The sequence below is a fragment of the Parasteatoda tepidariorum genome, chromosome 8 (assembly GCF_043381705.1).
Source record: "Parasteatoda tepidariorum isolate YZ-2023 chromosome 8, CAS_Ptep_4.0, whole genome shotgun sequence".
In the NCBI taxonomy this organism is placed as follows: Eukaryota; Metazoa; Arthropoda; class Arachnida; order Araneae; family Theridiidae; genus Parasteatoda; species Parasteatoda tepidariorum.
Window position 1 is genome coordinate 84,019,411 of NC_092211.1, and position 21,257 is coordinate 84,040,667.

At 29.2% G+C, this 21,257-nt stretch overlaps 2 protein-coding genes across 2 annotated transcripts in view; both read left to right on the forward strand.

The window, feature by feature from the left end:
* The window catches only part of LOC122271576 (serine--tRNA ligase, mitochondrial-like), a 584,968-nt gene that overhangs the window by 380,697 nt on the left and 183,014 nt on the right, over positions 1-21,257 (forward strand). The window lies entirely within an intron of this gene.
* LOC107450808 (solute carrier organic anion transporter family member 74D) overlaps positions 1,749-21,257 on the forward strand; it is a 21,066-nt gene continuing 1,557 nt past the window's right edge. Inside the window, exons 1-8 of the mRNA XM_043052134.2 lie at positions 1,749-3,030; positions 7,513-7,599; positions 9,995-10,183; positions 10,885-11,049; positions 12,746-12,944; positions 15,769-15,913; positions 17,175-17,350; positions 18,681-18,745. Coding sequence (XP_042908068.1) covers positions 2,388-3,030; positions 7,513-7,599; positions 9,995-10,183; positions 10,885-11,049; positions 12,746-12,944; positions 15,769-15,913; positions 17,175-17,350; positions 18,681-18,745 — 1,669 coding nt within the window. The 5' untranslated portion in view covers positions 1,749-2,387. The remainder of the gene's footprint in view (positions 3,031-7,512; positions 7,600-9,994; positions 10,184-10,884; positions 11,050-12,745; positions 12,945-15,768; positions 15,914-17,174; positions 17,351-18,680; positions 18,746-21,257) is intronic.

Genomic DNA, 21,257 nt, shown 5'->3' on the forward strand with positions numbered 1-21,257 from the left:
TGACACCCTCCTCCCCCCTAATATATTTCCTTTAAATTTTAGCTAAATGGAATATTATTTTTATGTAAAGAAACAAAAATGTAACAATAGTACAATAATAACTGGGAACACATTTAGAAAATCTGCACTAATATTAAAAACACATATTAATTTCTTTTGTTCATATTCGTCACACAATTTTCATAAAATAAATAAAAAAATGAAATAGAGGATAGAAACTTAATTTCTAAGACGAAATGTTCTGATGTAATATAATAAATACAAACTGTTTTACAATAATCTATGAATGAAAAAAAATTGCTAAAAGAATTACCTAAAAAAAAAATATTAATTTGAGCGGGCATAAAATGTTTTTTTAAAGGAAGGTAATGTAATATTATTATTGAATATTTTGAATAGTTCTGAGAAGTTTCTATAATTACGGTTTATTAAAAACAAAGTAGGCTGTTATGTGATCAAATTACTACGTTAAACCTTAGTTAATAAAAATATCGTTTCTTAAATTTTACACTCAAGCGGCAATTAGGTGAAAATATTAAAAAAAGATAGAGACGAAATGCATGTTTACAGAAAAAATTATTTAAAATTCATATGATCAAATTTAATCCAAACACATAGATCGACAAATACATAATTATTAATAAAGTAAATTTTGCCTTAGCTGTTATTCGTTTAAACATTTAATGATGCACACACATTTTTCTAAAATTTAAATATTGTCTGGGGTGATAAGCAAGTTTAAAATTTTAAGCGGTTAAAAATTTACCCGATCGAGAACCTTTACATAAGGATGTCTCGCGTCAGCAGTGTGGTCGGTGCAAACCGGGTGCGGAATTCGTATCAACTGGGATTCGAACCCGGCTCATCTTATTGGAAGGCGTACGCTCTATCCCCTGAGCCATCGTGGCTCTATGTACCGTTATTAACTAATTCGATGAGATAAAATGGTTTCGGAGCACTTGTTTTAAGACATGGTAGTTTGTCTACGGTAAGAACTCCCCTCGCCACTAAGTCTGAGGCCGTCTGCTGCTATGGAAACAAGAATAGCGCATTTCAGGGAGGGTAGCTTCTCTTCACTCTAGGACTAACACAATAGATCGGAGAAAAATATTCCCTTACTCTCTCCGATCCAAGACAAAACCTGTAATAAACAATAACACCACACCCTTACTTGAAATAGTTATAAATCGTTACCATAGTCATCACCACAGGTCCAGACGAATGGCTAGGGGAGTTCTTACTTTAGACAAACTATAGAAGAGGGTTGACCATATCTGAGGAATGGTAAAATTGGATATCATATATCGGTCGTCATAATGGAAGAGATAGTGCAATGGATAATTGTATCAGAAAATTTTAGACTTCATAAAAAGACCACCCAAAGATTTTTTTTTTTAAGGCATTCTTTTAAAGAAGAAAAAAAAAATTGTGCTATTTTCATGTTGGCGTGAAATAGGTGTTCTCTTATCTTCTCTATTCGCCTATTTATTTTCTAAGTTTGTTCCGTTGCTGATAATTTTTATTTTTATCGAAAAAATAGCTGATAATGTTCGTTGAAGAGGGATTAAATAAAATTATTTGCTTTTTCGAGTAAGCTTTTCTTACAAGTTTAATTTTTTTTTTATGTCGTAACGTGAAGTAACGGAAGGATTAATTCATCAAGGTCAAAAAAACACTTGACCTTGCTGAGTGAACGAGATGAGCAATATTTTTCGGGAAGAGGAAGTAAATACACTCAAATTGGCAGCAGTGCATTTACAAAAAAAAAGAAGAAAAAAAAGAAAGGGGAGTGAAAGAAAAAAAGAAGAGAGCAAACGTCAGTTATGTACATTGTATTTATTACGTCATCCTTTTTTTTTCATTGACGAGGCAAAACAAGTTTCAAACGATTATTTATAATGTCAGTAAAGCATAAAAAGAATTATTCAAGAGTTGTTTAATCATCATTCTGTAATAATGGTCGCTTTCTGAAGTTTATTCAGGAAAGTGATGTGTTAGCGCCAAGAGTTGACTCTTTTTAATCTAATGCTCTGAAATAAATATTCATTCGCCTTTACGTGTTGGCATACACATCATTATCGAAGCTGTCTCTTCAACAAATGCAATTTCATATTTTTTAAAATTAGAATGATTATCCGATATCCAATGAAAACCAAACAACTTGGATAAAAATAATATAAATCTGAGACTGATAGTAAACAAATGCTCATATTAAAAGAAATGTGGGTTTCGTTTGTTTAATATAGCTTTCTTAATATTGCTGATTAGCAAAATTTTTAATTCTTCTGCTTCGACCATCGTCCATCCTAATATATATATTAACTACTTAGGATAGACGATTTAAATTTGCTGATTACATTGTATGTTAAATTGCTGCAACTTTAAACATGTCCATTGGTCGAAAATCTTCAATAGGACACGTGTGGAAGTCGGAAAAAGAAAATGGCGATATCGCAGATAATGAAGACACATCGTGTGGAATCGGAGGTTTTCATCCAACATGGCTCCAGAGATTCAACTCTCCAAAATCATTCCTGGTCAACAACGGACTTCTCGGAACTTTGAATGGAGCCACTTTTACTCACTTCATCGGGTGTATATCCACCCTGGAAAAACGCTATGCCTTCGAAACACAGGTGACAGGTCTCATTCTGATGGCAGAAGAATTGTGCCCATTCCTCTTAGGGTTCTTATTAGGGTACTTTGGCAGCCGGACCCACAGGCCGAGATTCATTGCCGCATCAATGTGCATATCGACCCTCAGCAGTTTCGTTTTGGCAGGTCCTTATTTTTTGTACGGACCTATACGGGACACATCCGTTTTGAAGGACTACGTCAATCAGACGGATTTTCAGCTGTGTGGAAATAGGGAAACGGATGAACTATGCAACAAAAGTCCAAGAATTTTAGCTGTTTCGCTGCTTTTTATTGGATTAATTATGAAAGGATTGGGAAATACAGCTTTTTATTCCATAGGCACACCTTTTTTGGATGATAACATTAACAAGAAAAATACTGCATTGTATTTAGGTAAGTAATCATTTTCACTTTGAAATTTCTCTTTCTTCAAAATTTTTCCTTAAATATTGATTGCTTCAAATTCGAATTTTGTTCTGGTCTGTTAGAAGAAAAATTATATTAAATCTAAAAACTCACAGAAATAATTAAGATAATACGAATCAGATTTCAAAAAGTTTAAATTCAAGACGACGGATACTTTTTCTTAGTCTTCTTCCTTTTTTTTATGCAATTTGTACACTTAAGTATTTTTAATAATAAATATTATTCTAGAAACGTTTGCTTCTTCTAGAAACGTCTACTTTTAATTGCATTAATGCAATAAAAAGTAGACATCAAAAATAAATAAAACAGATGGACTGCTAAAAATGCAGAACTTTGCAATATTATAACGCTAGTGTAGTAACAAAACAACGCGTTTCAACACAATATTTAATTCTATACATTCCTTGGTTACGTGGTTTTCCGTTTTGGAGATCAAAATTGACCACCCAGATAATGCGATTAAATGCATTGTAGGACCTTTAATTTAAAGGAAAAAATATTTAATGATAATAATACTAAAATAAATGTAGTGTTTATGCCAACAAACTCATAATAACACAGCTTCAAGTAATATTGAGAGCTGCATCAACAAAATTCAGCAAATAGTAGGTCATTTAAATTTTCGTCAAAAAAATACGCATGTTCAACTTACAGAGGTTATTTAACTGATATTTTATTCCATTCAGAATCGTATACTTTTATGTAGCAATAAAAATTCTTAATTTTTAAATAAAAGCCTGAGTTTTTACTTCTTGCAAGAAATTCGGGGTACTCTGCATCTTTTTTAAATAAGAGCTAAACGATTTGCTTAAATAATTTATGTAATATGTTTTTCATTCGCAGTGCATCATTTCCTGTTTAATTGAGACAATATACGTTACTCTATATATTAATATACTTTTTCTAGTTTTAAGAAAATCCGAACATTGGGTCATAAGTCATTTTAGATATCTTCTCTAGGAGACTATAGATAGATTGCTTCAGATATCTAGGCTGCTTCTCTAGGTTGCACATCTCTTTCAAATTTTTAAAAACAATCTGATGTAGGAAATCTCACCATAACATTTTTCATTGTAAACAATGTTTTAAAAATAGAGGTCTTAAAATAAAAAATAAATTAGCTGAATAGAGATAAGTGTTCAAGTTTAATAATTTCTAACACTTTTTTGTTGCTATTTTTGATAATCGAAAATATTTATCATGGAAAAAGTCGACATGTTCGTGCGTTGAAGAACTAGGGAGCTATTCTCAAAAAACCTAGCATGCGTAAATGAAAGCACAGCAAAATTGAAACACAATGAAGAGAAGGAAAAATAAAACAAAGATAGGAGAAAAACTAGAAAATAGCTGTAGTGAAAGTCAGGACAGGATGTGTTTTCAAGCAATATGTAGTAGCTGTGAGAAACTTATGTCATTGTCTAAGATATCTACACTCATATAAATGAAATAACAAACCAGAGCATTTGAAAGAGCAGACTTAAAAGAAACGGAAAGAATCTTAGTGCTATCGATAGTAAAATTATGTCCAAGGTTCCGACAATGTGCGGCAATGGAGAATTTATTGAATCCTTTAATGGCGTTCTCTTAATCTAAATTTTAAAGAGCATCTATCTGTTTTCAAAATTTTGAGCGCTATGTTGACTTTTAAACGTTTTATAATTCTTCAATTTTTGAAGTATTTAATAAGGGTTTTCGCTTCAGTTTCTGAGGTATTATCGATGTTATGTTAGTATGTTGCTAAAACTTGTGATCAGAAGTTAAATGAATTTATTATATCCATACTTGTCATTGTCTAAAACAAACAAAATATGATAAGCAGAAATGCCTACATTTAATACAATTCCATTCTTATTTGCAATCACAATGCATCCTACAAATGAAATGTTGATTTGTATTATTGTTCCGAGTTAAATGTTTAGTTTTTATAATCGACCGAGTCAGTGCTTCACTATTTCAATTTTTAGTGAAACATTAAAAAGCCTTAATAATCAATCTTTTTTTATAAACATTGAAACAAATCAGCCTAAATAATTGTTATCTGATATAATTGTCCTACGCCGTTATTGAAAACTAAATGAGAGAGTTTAGTAGGATTTAAAAATATTATTGGCTGGCAACTCTTAGAAAATCTCTGTTTGGGAGCTTTTGACTACCTCACAACTACAGGTAACTTACTGATTTAGAAAGAGAGAGAGAAATAAGAGAATTGTCGGAAATGAATATATTGGACTAAAATAAATTTCGGAATTTTTTTTTCCTATTAGTAAAAAATACAAAACTAAAAGAATTATTTAATTTTTTCATTAATTAGTTTATTCATTTAAATAATTAATTAATGTAATTTAATAAAATTTACCACATTCAAATTTTATAAATATAATTGTAGTTTACATATATAATAATCAGTAATACAGAGATGCCAACGTGCTCCAGACAGCAAATATATATTTTAAAGTGGTAATTTATCAATTTTGATTCTTGGTTTAATAAATTCAATTCAGTGAATTTTTATTCACCACTATTTCTAAATACTAATTCGTAAGCCTATATCATTCTATACCTTTTAAAAAGCAGGCAGAAATAGTTAAATATTTGAAAAATCTACTTTGTAGTTAATAACCATTTTTATAATTATTTTGGCGTGTTCGGAGAAGTTGGCTTCTCTGGAATATCATAATTATGTAATTGCAATTAAATTAAATTTAATAAAAATTAAAAGAGTAATTAATTACTTTTTAAAAAATCTAGACTTAATTTATTTCAAATATTTATATATTTTAGCATTCGCAAAAAAATTATAGAATATAACAGTATTACTATTTTAAAATACTTTTACCCTTTTTAAAATGGCAATTAACCCGACTTATTAATTTTTTTTATTTCTTACTCTAATTCGATTAGGTTAAATTTCAACAGTTGAACATACATCAAACAAAACATTCCATTATTTGCCGGTTCGCAGAATTTAAAGTTTCTAAAGGTTATTTATTTTTATTGATTCAAGTTTGAATTTGAGGCTCAAGGAAAGGATATTACGACTAAGGCATTTAACTCTTTCTCAACCCATTCCATTAAAAATTTTAATTAAAAAAATCTCATTTCTCATAATTCATTTATTTTGATGTTGACAAGATGTGGGTGTCAGTCATAAAATAATTTTTTTTTTAAAAAGAAAAAAAAGGTAGAAAAGTAAACGTGATTATAAAAATTGATCAACAAATCCATGCATTCACAATTCAAAAAACACATGTAAAAACATATTAAATTAGATTAAATGGAGAACTCGTGGCAATCAACTCTTTCTCGAATGACAGCATGTTTATCAATTACTCAAATAATTACATGTTATGAGTTACAAGTGTGCAAAAATAAATAAATGAATAAATACACAAATAAGAAATAAACGAAACACCCTGAATAACTTATGTCTAATGATCGGATTTTTACACACTAGAACTCAATCTTAATAATGGTTCAGGAGTAAGACCTCAAATATGCTAATTAATTAGTGCAGACAATGTTATGAGCAACGAAAACGTATTTTCTGTGAATAAACGTTTTTTCAGAGCCTTACCGTTTTTTCCGACGGATTACGATTTCTGACCCCCAGAATATATGGCAATCTGGCAAATATGGTCCCAATAGTTTAGTCAGGCCATAATAGTTTAGTCGTTCCAAAGTTTGAACTCCTTAATGCTAATTTTACTTTTAGCGCATTTCGCCTTATCTTGAGAAATTTTTCACCGAATTGGAAAATTTTTGCACACAGTTAAAAAATTCGTTTATCCGAAGAGGATTGCATGAAAAAAATTATTTTTCATGATTATTTATTAATTTCTATTATTTTAATTAATAATAGTCGAAAAAATTTTAAGTAGTACAATACAAATCTTTACGTCATTCTGAAAAATGTTATTTTATATGGCAAAATACGATATTATAACAAAATTGGTCGAATAGTTCCTGAGAAAAGGAGGACTTTTTGATAGAACTAGCCCGCATTTGCGTTACAAGGAGAGGTAAACCCCGAAAACCTCTCACTGTTAGCCCGACAGCAAGTAGACCCATGATCCGTCTACCACAGAGAACATTTTACGTCAGCACTGTGGATGGTGCCAAAAGGATGCGGAATATAGTATCGATCAATTGCTGGGATTCGAACCCGGTTCACCTCATTGGAAAGCGGAAGATCAATCTCCTGAGCCACCGCGGCTCTGGAATTTCCTCGTGCCCTGGGTTGTGTTCAAAATTACAAATCTACAAAGATGAGCACTGATAGTCATAAACAAGAAAAAAATGGGACAGCTGTTCAACGCTAGTTACAAAATAAAATATAAAATCAAAAATATTACCTCAAATTAATTTATTAGAGAAGTACACACTTTTTTCTCATATTTTACTGTTATTTTTTCCAGTAGATTTTGAGTGATAATTTTGTTTGATTTGCAGCAACTTCCATGACACTTCAATTGCTGGGACCAGCATTAGGATTTTTGCTCTCGTCCTTCTGCCTTCAATTTTATGAGGATCCTTTCTGTAAGCATTTCGGTTAAAACCTTTATTTAATTTTAGTTTTATGACACCTTCATAATGCATGAACGAGTTCAGCATCATTTTCATTCAACCTGTGTCATATTCACACAGAAATATAGTTTAAATTTCGAAAGAAAAAAAATAGCTTTGAGTTAATATAAATAAAGAAAGGTAATAGAAACAATAAAGAAGAATTATATTATTAATACCGTAAAACAGGTAGACTTTGTTCCACGTTTGAGATATCTATTTTTTTCCTTTCGTTTAAATTGCAACGCTGAATTTTGAATATTTTATTAAATATATCTTCACAACTTTTTCTTTTAAATATGATAGGTAAAATTTGTGAAGGAATGACAGTTAAAATTTTAAAAAAATAATAATTCCCTTATTAGAATGATTTGGGTCGAGATGACTTTGTGGCATCTCATTTATTGCCCTCCTTAAAATTGCCGAAAACTTTAAAACAGCTAATTTTTTGAATAACGTCAGAAAAAACAACTACAGCAAATAAAGAAACAATCAAATAACAACTTTTGTAGAACGACACGGATCACAAAAATGTCAGTTTTTTAATTATCTAATACTGCTACAAAAACTGGCAAAAAATAATGGAACTGATACATTTATACTAGTTATCGGTAGATCCAATTTTTAACTTCAAAACACTGTTATGCTCACTAATAATTCCTTGATGGAAATACAGATGAGAAATTCCACTCATTTTTTCTTTACTTTTTTTTTACTCTAAGCTTCATAAAAACAACAAAAGTAATATTTTAGGATAAAGATTCATTTACAGGAAAATCATGAATTTCAGTAATTCTTAGAACTGATAATTCTAAACAAAATTTTTTTTTACTATTTAAAATATTGATATAAATAAAAATATTGATATAAATTTCACAGATGTAAGCAATATATGTAAAAAATATTGATACAAATTTTAAAATTAAACCAGTATAAAATTTTTTAAAAAAAATTATAAAGAATTTTTAAAACTTTGAAAAATTCAAGCGTTTTAATAAAATATTAAAAGTTAACTCTTAAATTAAGCTTCTTTTGTTCGTAAAAAGGTATTTTTTTAATTAATGTCAAATTAAGTTCTAAAATTATACATATTATATAATTAGCAGTTTTAATGTCAAATTAAGTTGATATAATTTTAAGCGCCTGGAAACTTGACATTTACAAAACATTTGAAATAAAACAGTCTATTTTAATTAATTATCAAATTGAATGACATACTTTCAAATAAAATAAAATGTTTTAGCAAAATTATGAAGCCTAACTATCTCTTTACGGGCTGTAAAAATATTAAAGTGCTGTATTAAAAATTATACAAGCGGCATAAATTCGCTATTCAATGCCTCTTAAACGCCCAATGTTTCTAATCTGAACAAATTTTGACAAACGTATGTGTATGTATATACTCCAGACTAAAGTCTTCTGACGATGAAATGAAATTGTTTCCTGCTGTAAATGATTCAGGAATTGTAACGGAAAATTCTCGATGGAAAATTCTACATGGTGGATGGAATTCGTAATGATCCAGTGCGTTTGTAAAGACGAAAGTACATTTGTAATATACGATGATTATGAATGGTTTTCAATAGTTCTATGTATGTATTTGGACCTCGATGAATTGGAGCATGGGGATAGAGATTCTTAATCATCGGAATAATCATATTTCTTTTCATAAATATTCCGATGACTATGTATGGTTTAAAATAGTACACATGTGTTAAAAGAACAAGTTTTAATAGACTCTTTAGTAGGTTTATACGCTCTCCTGAAGCTGAAATGAAAATGCTTTATGTTGTGTGTAGATGATCCAAGATTCCTCGATGAATTGGAGCATAGGGATTGAGATTCTTAATTATCGGAATTATCATATTTCTTTTCATAAATATTCCGATGACTAAGTATGGTTTAAAATAGTACATAGTAGATGATCCAAGATTCCTCGATGAATTGGAGCATTGGGATTGAGATTCTTAATTATCGGAATTATCATATTTCTTTTCATAAATATTCCGATGACTAAGTATGGTTTAAAATAGTACATAGTAGATGATTCAGGATTCCTCGATGAATTGGAGCATAGGGATTGAGATTCTTAATTATCGGAATTATCATATTTCTTTTCATAAATATTCCGATGACTAATTATGGTTTAAAATAGTACATAGTAGATGATCCAGGATTCCTCGATGAATTGGAGCATAGGGATTGAGATTCTTAATTATCGGAATTATCATATTTCTTTTCATAAATATTCCGATGACTATGTATGGTTTAAATTAGTACACATGTGTTAAGAGAACAATTTTTAATAGACTCTAAAGTAGGTTTATAAGCTCTTCTGAAGTTGAAATGAAAATGTTCTATGTTGCAGATGATCCAGGATTCGGACCGGATGATCCTCGTTGGGTCGGAGCATGGTGGATGGGATTCGTAATCATCGGAATGTTCATGTTTATCTTCATGTTGCCAGCCTGGCTCTACCCTAGGCATTTCCCCGGAGTGAACGATATAAATTCAAGCAAGAAGAGAGTACTTACATCTGTGATCGAGTACTTAAAAGGTATTTGATTGACCTTGGCATATTTATTTTATCTATTGGTCATTAAGTAAGTCAAAAGGATTAAATAAAATAATACTATTCAGTTTACATAAGTTTGGGGTTTTTAATTTTACTTTAAAAAATAACCAAAAATGTGGACATTTTAAAAATAAAATAATTTTCTATTTCCTAAAAACTGAAGAAATTGGAGAATTATTGATTTCTTTTTAAATAATATACTTTTTTTATATTCTTGTGCCAGAATAAAAAAAATCAATATTTAAAATAAAATAAACTATTTTATTTTCAAATAATTTGTAATTTTACAAAATACTTAGTTTTGACTTACGAACATTAAATACTCTTAAAAATTTCTTTCGCTTTAATATTGAGCTGGTTCAAATTTTGATAACCCAATGAGATTAGATTTTTCTAGTTTTATAATTGTTCAAACTTTTTTTAATCATAATTACACATTTATTGTTATGTATTATAAGTTATTGATGTAATAAACGATATTACCAACCAATGTAAATTATATTAAATACTAATTATAAACTAATGTACATAATCTAATGTATTACAATATAATGTCCTATATCATAAACTAATGTTAAATAATAATATAGTAAAAATTTTCTACAATATAAAATTTTTATAGTTAATTACCTAATGAATTAATTACATAATTTGAAATGGCTATGTTTATTGGAATTATTTAGACATGAAGACTGTTTTGATTCGCTTGTATAAAAACCCACTGCTTATGTGTAACCAGCTGGGAACTATCATGAGAATTAATGCTATCGAAGGGTACTACATACTGATGCCCAAATACTTGGAAATGCAGTTTAAGCAGTCTGCTTCCATGGCTAATCTTTTATCAGGTACTTCAATCATTTTGCTCTTTCACATCATTACATATTAGAATAATTTTTAAATAAATAATTAATTATTAAATAAATAAATAATTATTAAATAAATAATTAATTATTAATAAGTCATTATTTTTATAACTGTTGTAGAACAGTTGACTCAATTTTTGAGTTTGCAACTAACAATGTTCATCACCGTAACCTTGTAATTTCGAACTCAATCCAGAAGACAAGAGATCTCCTGGATCTAGCAATGGGAGAAATTTGCCTTTGGGGAGGACTTTTTGATGGAACTAACCTGCATTTGCATTGCATGGATAAGAAAGCTACAGAAACCTCCCACGGTTTGCCTGACGGCAAGGGGACTCTAGCCTATCATCCGTCTACTACTGAGAACATTTTACGTGAGCACTGTGGCTAATGCGAGCAGAGTGTGAAATTCATCCGGCCATAGCTAGGATTCGAACCTGGATCACCTCATTGGGAGACGAGCACTCTATTCCCTGAGCCACCACGGCTCAAACCAGTATTTATCAAATGAATAATTATTAACAATTATTAATATAAAATAATAATTATAACATGATATGTTTTTAACCCTGTTTCTTTTTCTTTGGATAAGAGCAATCAAGATATTCTATTCAACTAGTACCGATGATGGTACTTAATGTTTATATGAACCATGAAGGCGCCAACACGTAGGAGCAACAATGCTAGATCTTGTAGGTACCGATAATGCAGACTTCAGTATCAAATACACGACAATATCGGAATTATCATTGATAGCTACAATTATTAAATACGATTATTATCGGTGATATATCACATAGATAGCATCTTGACTATCATACATAACTATAGTTACTGAACTCGTTATTATTGTGAAGGTTGAATATTTTTATTTGGGTAAGAAAAATATTGATAACTGTAAAAATATAAATTCGTTAAATTGGAGAAAGAAAAATCTTGCAATATATTGTCAAATATCGAAATTTTTGACTAAGTTTTACGATAATAAAACTCTATATATATCAGTTATAGAGATAATCAATTGCCAACGTATGGCCTCTATTAAGGATAGACATTCAGGCGATAAATTAAGTTATGAAAGCACATACTTATTTATGAATAAATATTTATTTTTCTTCTTTTGTTCATAAAGCATATATAACTATAACATTTTTAATTATTTCTTGTAGGGAGCAGTATTGCATTTTGTACCATTTTTACTTTTTTTTATGCAGAAAGTAATAATTTTATTAAATTAAAAATTTTGGGCGAAATATATTGTACGTTATTTGTTTTATACAATGTATTTCGCCCAATGTTTTATTAATAATAATTATGTTATATTAATAATAATTTAATTATTAATAATAATTTAATTATTAATATAACATAATTAAATTACGTTATATTTGTATATTAATATAATAATATCTATTAATATAATCATATATGTTTATTAATGTAATTTTCTTGAGGCTTGCAAATATTCAATTTTTTTCTCTCATCTATGACACCTTTTTTTTTGGGGGGGGNTAACAGGGGGGGGGAGGGAATACATTTCTAATCATTGTAATTTTAAATTAAACTTATTTAAAATTACAATGATTCAATGGGTAGATATATTTTAACTTATAGAAATTATTTTGCTAGTTCCATTCAAAATGATAAAATTTTCTCGTAATTTATTTTGAGTTTTCAGGTCCAGTTGTTATAGTTCTTATGATGATTGGCATCATGGGTGGAGGATTTGGAATCAGCAAGTTCAGACCAAGTGCTCGAAAACTGACGGGGGGAATTGTTATCACACAAATACTGACAGTTATAAGTTTCATAGCCTGCATGCTTATCATGTGTTCATCTACTGAAAGGTCGGGAACAGATACAATCGCGGGTTCAGAGTAAGATATTTTAAAAATGTACTTTTAAAATTTCTAGAAAAAAAAAACTGATGTAGTTATATCTTGAGATACACGTGTCTTTCTCTTCAATCCCCCCCCCCAATTTTTCATATGTCTATAATTTTTCTTTGATTTATCTTCATTTTGAACTATATATATATATATATATAGATAGATAGATAGATACTTTGCAATAAGATTTAAAGCTTTCGGAGGTTTGTGGGACCGACAATAAATTGCGAAAGAAAGCAAGTATTTCTGAACACCTTATGCTAGAAAATTGAGCAATAAGCTTGTAACTTGTATTGTACTTTGGCTGTTATTTAAATTAACTGCATAAAATTTCGTAAACCTAGCTTAAATATTTATGGAGATATATATATTTTTATATAAAAAAATTTTTTTTTTTCGTCTTACAATTTTTTACTATAATTTAAAAAATATTCAACAAAATTTAGCAATATTTTTGGAGCAATTTAAAACTACTGACAAAATTATTGTTTTAAAATTTGAAAAAAATTAATTTGAAACTGCGCAAGATAAGAATATTTAAAGTAATTCTTTTATGCTGCACAAGCGTGGAAAAAAATTTTTTTCCTTCGTAATTTCACAGTGATTTGTATTTGGGAAATTAATAAAAAAAGTTTGATTTTAATATATCTTGAAAGTGTAAAAAGTTTCAGGCAATTTTCCATTTGTACTTTTTAAAAGAAAGCTATAAATGATAAGGAGGTTTTCAGAAATGTTATTTTGTGTATATGATAAAATTTAATAACAAATAATAATACCTTAAATTATCGTCCGAACACGCAAATGTGTAGTATAAGGAAAGAAAACATACATGGTGTAAGATCCTCCTATAATGTCATTTTTAGTCAATCTTGTTTAATAGTACAAAATTTCATTTGTGAAAAACCCCTTATAGTTCTTGGCTTTTTTTTTGTTTATGAAAAGTGTAAAAACTACTTAGAAAATTGCCGGAAAGTTTTAAATTTGTAAGATATTCAAATTACGACTTTTTTTTTCAATAGTTGCCAAATACGATTCAATACAAAATTATGAGGAAAAAAAAATGTTAATTTTTTTCGCGCATGTGCAGTATAAAAGAGCTACTTTAAATACTCATACACTGAGCAGTTTTTTGAAGGATTTTTTTAAAATTTTGAAATAATAATTCTTAAACAATTTTAAATTGCTTCTAATATATTGTTAAATTTCATTGAATGTTTTATTGCTGTAACAAAAAAACGTAAGGAAAAAAATTAATTTTCTTTATAAAACTGCCTATATATCTTAATAAATATTTAAGCTAGGTTTATAAAATTTGATGCAATTGTTGCAAATAACAACCAAAGTAATCTATACAAGTTTATTGCTTGATTTTCTAACATAGGGTGTTTAAAAATACTTGTTTTCTTGGTCCCTCTAACCTCTAAACCTTATTGCTGGGTATGAAACATCACATGAATTAAATTCTAAAGTTACATAATAGTCCTCTAAGTATTTCTCGAGAAATTTTTAAAAAAAGATGTCAAAAACTGAAAGTGTCTCTCCCATTATTGTAGTGTATTTACTGTCCGAAGCAATTTCCTATTCTTTAAAAAGAGTTAAAAACACCTTCTTTTGCACAATTTAATCAAAACTTGTATGAAAATGAATTATATGCCGTTGAAGTTTCCTAAATTTCATATCACGAATCACTCTTTTTCAATAATTATCAGAAATATATTTCTACGTTTTATACATGTTCTTGACTGAAATTTAGTTAAAAACAGAATCTGTACAGTTACGGAAAAAACAATTACACCAAAATTTCTTCTACAACTAAAAGAGTGCAAACTCTTCTTGTAACGATTCTCTATTATTGATAATGTGTTTTGTGCTATACGTGTAATTATTTGTTGCCCAAGTTCAATCACTAATAAACACTATTCTCGTTAGTGTAATCGCGTCGTGTCAAAAAGTATGTCATTTTTAATACATACATTTTTATTCAACATAGCTTCTATTTTTGATAAATTCGACCGACTCTGATTCACAGACTCTGATTTAACGAAACAACCCAACTGTTCTAGTTAAGAGCAAGCTCGACTGTAAGTTAGAAATTATATGATAGAAAATTTTTATATAACAAAAATAAGAAAAAGGAAACTCATTGACGCGATTATGGCATATGAACAGAACTCGGCAGGTATAATTGTGACATCAAGTGAAAAACCCGGAATAAAATCACCCCTGACTAGCTCTTGGAATGTGGAAATTTGGAATTTTTAAAGCAGCGTTATTATTATTCTCATTTCTAGTTATTTTAATAACAGCTACGATTTTATAAAATCACTTTAGTTTCTGTGATGGTGGAATCTTGCAACCAAATTATTGACCATCACTTTTTAGCTTGCTCTAAATTCTGTACTTTGGAGCTTCGTGTCTGATAGTAATACAAATTTCAATCGTTCCCTCATCGATGCAGACTGAATGCATCATAACAAGAGCTTATCTCCAATCACTATTCTAACCATTTTCTAATTAACTATTGTGCTCAAATCTCTATTTGAACTCTCTGCGTCTATTTAAACTCTTTGCGTTTTATAGATTTAACAAGTTTCAATCACTTTTGTACGATTTTTATGATACATAAATTATTAACTGACAAGTAGACTTTATCGGGTCAATCGAAACTTTGATCACCTCTCGTCTAACGAGCCCAAAAAACAAGCATTTTGAACGGTGTATCTTTGCAAAATAAAACGAATCGTTGTTTTCTGGTCTGTTTTATTTTCAATAATTTCGCAATCGGATAAATAGAACACTTATTTTTTTCCAGATTCAGTCTAGAGAATGATTGCAATCGTGACTGCTTTTGTACTACGAAGGCATACACTCCGATCTGTGAACCTGATTCAAAATCTGAGTACTTTTCTCCCTGCTACGCGGGTTGCATTGATTACAAGGAAGAAGATGGCAAAAAGGTATTTAACTATATAGAGGTGTCTATCCTGTCTTTTAACTGTGCATCAATTAATCACTTTGGGGGTAAATTAATCAAGAATTATATTGAATCAAGACTACATCCATTGTTTCGCATTGCGCTCAGTTGATGCACAATTGCTCAACGGAAAATTGCATTTCAATTCTTCAAACAATCAATTTCTGCGAATCATCATATCAATTAGCCGATCCTACAACTTATCTTAACAAACCTTAGGTTATTCCGTCGCATCACTTTTATTCTCCATTTGCTTCATACAGAAAGTCCAGTATAGCTCCTAGTGTGTTTAATCAGCTATTCATCTCTCATTGCCATGAGTATTCTCAGTATGTTTCCGCTTTTACGGATTGGTCAAAATCTCCAGGGTATGATTGATGCGGAATCATTGTAGCTGATCAAACGTACAGTTATATCAAACCTGCCATATGTTCTGCATTTACTGCTGAAGCCATTCTGATAGCTCTACGACTTATCTCATTTGCAACAAGCGTGCGAAAGTATCGCATTTATTCTGACAGCCTAGTAAGTGTTTTGCGTCAGCTGAGTCACGTTAACAGCGAAGCTCATCCTATTTTATGCATCAATAAGCATCTGTTGATTAGCCATCACAAAAATGGTTTTAACATTGTGTTTTGCTGGATCCCCAGCCATATTGGTATTTCAGGTAACGACATGGCTGATTCTGCTGCCCGATCAGCTACAACTCCATTAACACTATCAGCTCCCCTTTTTGACATGAAGAATTATATACGACAGTTTACTATGTCTTTGTGGAAGCAACACCGGGATTTACTAAGTGAGAACAAACTGCATACTATTAAATCTACGTTAGAACCTTGACCTGTGTTGCAATTTCGGGGAGCAGATGTCAGGCTCACGTATAGGATATACTCGGCTGACTCATCTTCATTTGCTGTTCGGAGAATCGCTTCCTCGAAGCAATACTTGTAGCGTTTCACTTTCAATTCATCATATTTTAAACAATCATACTTTATTCAATTCATCATATTTTTAACCAACATATATGTTATAATTATAAATTATTTATCCGGATTTCGCACAATGCACTTGACAGTGTAATCGGTTATCTTACATTACCGACATAGACTCATAAATGTGAACGGATTTATTAATTTAATTATAAAAGTGGTAGCAAATTCGGTTTCCTTAATGTAATGCTTCTCTGTTTATGAATTTTTTTTTAGATATTTGAATTATTAGATGTATTTTTATTATTTCAGATTTATACTAACTGTAGTTGTGTTCATGACGAAGCTGGAGAATTTACACACGGTGATGCTCAGGATGGTTTTTGCGGATTTCAATGTCAAGGTTTAATGGCTTATGTTATAATACTTTCAGCTGGAAAGTTCGTTTTCTCGTGCCTTGGTGTTGCAAATCCAATAATCACTCTCAGGTAAGAAAAAATGCTTAGATAGAAGATTTTTTAAAAAATGACATTGAATAGTGGGAGAAAATACATTAAGAACTAAAATACATTTTTTTTAAAATAATAGAATAATACTAATAAAAATCATTCTTGAACAAACAAATATCAGCTTTATAAGTTTTTCGAGCTTAACTTATTTGCCAGTTTTAGTTGAATTTATTGAATGCAGTTTGAAACAAGATAAAACTAAGTTAATAAAAAAAAAAAAAAAAAAAAAAAGGTAATTTAAATCGGAAAATCGAAATGCAAATTAAAATCTAAAAATCTCAAAAATAAAATTTGCTCTTTTAAATTTTACTCCACAGCAAATACGTTTAAGTTATCAATTTTAACCTGAACGGTAACAAAATTAAAATAACTTCTGTTTAAAAATTCCTAAGAAAGATTCTATGTCTAAAAATTCTTAAAGGAAGATTCGAATTGCAATTTTTTACTCTTGGACCAACTTGCAACATAATACAATCTACAAATCCCTTCAAATAAATAAAAGCATCAAAAAAAGCAAAAGATACAATAAGAAGAAGATAATCTGACACGCAAACACGTCACTTAGACGAGAAAAGAAAGAAAATCATGGCACTGAAATCGAAGAAAGCAAGAAGGAATTTAAAAAACCCCTCTGTTAGATTATACAAATTTTCACTTTCAACCCCTAATTAAAAACATATAAAGAGAAAATATGCTCGATTGTTAACAGTGAACCAAAAACAGAAATTACTCCGAATATCTTTTGTTCTAATGCCCAGATTTTCTCGAACTAAGTGCCAACGTTATTGCCTTAAAAGGTTAAACTCAAACGTGCTGATTACTGTTAACTGTTAATTGAGTTTCTGGATCAAATACAAAATGTACCTCTCTATAAACGTACCTTTTTTCGACAAATTTTCGATCATTAAAATGAAAGGTTTGGATGCAATTATATCAACGAATTTTATAATTGCGTTCGAATCTTTTAAAATGTTCCAGAGACATGGCAAAATATGCAAAAGTGAAGCTAAAATTATGAGACCTAAGCTTCTGACCGATCTCATTGATTGAATTTATCGAAAAGAACGAGCTTTTGAGTTGTTATTGAATTTTTGTGCTTTAACTATAACAGTTTGCACTAATTAAATAATATAATTGAGATCATCCCATTTAAACCGTTAAGATTTTTAGTATATGAAATAGTATAGTTCAATTAGTTTAGTATAGTTCACTTAGTATATGAAAACTCGATCATTACTACTTAAGTATTGCTCATAGTATTTTATTTATGAAAAATCAACTATTGCAATATGTTAACTACTGTTATTAGGGCTGTGGACCCCGCAGATAAGTCAGTTGTGATAGGCGCTGTCAGTCCTTTGTATTCTCTGCTGGGTAAGTATAACATTTTTATGTAATTCACTTAAAAATGCTTTTGTTATATATAATATTATCCGCACTTTCTTATGCTCAAGTAGTTAGGATATGATATGCAAGCGTTTTTACGTACATATCCAAGTATTAAATATAGAACGTCAAATTCTATTAATACAGATTTGGTTTTCAGTTCTAGAAGGATAAAAACAACTTTATCAATATACTACTTCATTCATTTCTTTTTAATTGTTGGTTGCGATTATCAATACCACTTCATTCACAAATTTGTTTTCGCTATTTAATTGTTGGTTGCTGTAAGAACTCGTTTTCGTTACAGTGATTATTCATCAATAGTTCAAAAAATAATTTCTAAACAATTTTTAATATCTATTTTCTAATGGTTGTTTTAAGTAAATGGTTTTTTTTTCACGCAGATTTACATAAAATATAATATAAAATAATAACTTAATTTTCCAATTATTGATTATAAAACTGTCATTATATAAGTTTATCGTAAAATGTTAAGTTAAAAAAAGCACCCATAACAATGTGATCGGTATTAGACTATTATGTTATACACTAATTAAGTTTTCTGGAAGGTTCTTTTTTACCCCTATGTGTCTACAAAACTAAAAACTATGAAAGAATAAAGCAGCGCGCTTTTCATTGCAAGATCGTAGCACATTGCATCACGATAGGTTCCTATCAATTTTAAAAAGATTCGAGATGTGTTTCCTGTTTTAAAAAGATTTTTTTCTTTCCGCTGTGTTTTAATAAAATTTTCTCAATTTCGGTGATGCAGTTCACTGTTTTAGATATAAATTATTTTTTTGAAATATTTGGGTAAAGGATTTTTGTTTTATGTATAAATTTTTTTAAATATTGTTTGGGTATAAGATCAAAACGTTGTAGCTAACTCAACACAATAATAGCTAATTATTAAAATAAATAAAAATTACTTTGCATGGTTAATTTTAAAAAGTTTCTCCTTTCTGGAATACTACTGGAGAAACTGGAATGCTACTAGTTTAAAAAAAGTGAGTTCAAGCAAACCTTAAGTAAGCCATGAAGTTTCTGAAAAGAAATTTTTAAAATCTCCAAATGAAAATAAATTATAAGAAGATAACTTGGGAATACGCAATGGGAAAGTGTTCTCTTCCAGTAATTTGCTTGCATTTTGATATTTTGAAATTTTTTTTTTTTTTTTTTTTTTTTTTTTTTTNTTTTTTTTTTTTTTTTTTTACGAAATTTAAATTTTATGGCTTATTCTAGGTTAGACTGAAATCACTTTTTCTTTCTTTTAAATTAGCAATGGAGGCGAAAGAGAATGTTCGGTAAAAAGTTTCTCCCAAGGTATGACGTCCTCTTAACCCTGAAGAGGTACTTTTACCTAAGGTACCTGAACCTAAGAGGGTACTTTTAAGTCCCACCAATGTTATTCCCACATAACATTGAAACGGAACAAAATATCCCATCGGAACTTGTCTGTTCCAGCAACTTGACTTTCTGATTATCATTGCTAGTTAATAGCAAACAATTATTTAAAGTTAAATTTTTACATTTGGAATTATTTAGTTGTTGATATTTCGTTCGAACAAGCTATTTTATGATTCTTCAATTTCATTCCTCAATTATTAGCATTTTATCTGGATCAATTTTGGGTGTAAGTCTTTCATATTTTTTCATTAACTTATTAACATTTTCAACTAGTTATGAAACAAAGCATTAAATGTTTAACTTTAATTAAAATGTTATAATGCAGCGTAGGTCCCAAATTAAAAATTTTAAGAACATATTATTGAATATTAAATATATATTTGCCATTGTGAAAATAAACAATTAACAGAACAAAAAATATCGCTTATTTTTTATAATTATTTAATAATTTGGTAAATAGAGGATTTAGGTTTTCAAACTCTAATAATATATTATCAGTTATTTAAAATAGCTATATTATCAGTTATTTCAGTTATAAGAAAATTTAGATTATAAACTAAATCACCGATTCAGAAATGAATTATTTTATTGTCAGTGTAAAATTTTAAAACCTATTTAAGCATCTTAAATGCCAACTTATACGTTTTTAGTAGAATAAATTTCCCGCTTGTAAGGTAACAAAGTATAATAACTTTAATGTAAAAACAAATTTTGTATATTTTGCTCATAGTATTTAAAATTTCTCCTCTTGTTTTTGATACAGGTTGTTGTTTTTGATACAGATCTTGCTTTGTATGTTGGAATCATATTAATTTTTAAATCTATTCATTTAACAAAGAATAAAAGCTTAGCTTTTGCTACCAGACGAAAGTTCCTATATGGTTAAAATCTAGAGTTTGTCTACGTTTTATGAATTTTTTTTTAATAAAGCCATATTTATATATAGGTCATTCTCACGAAAACTGTCATTTTTCAGTTCATAAAATCCCAAAAAAGTAAAGTGAATAAAAAGCTCTGAAACTTTTTATATTAATAGAAATATGTAATGGCATTATAAAGAAAGTATATATCCTATAAATTATACTTAATATTT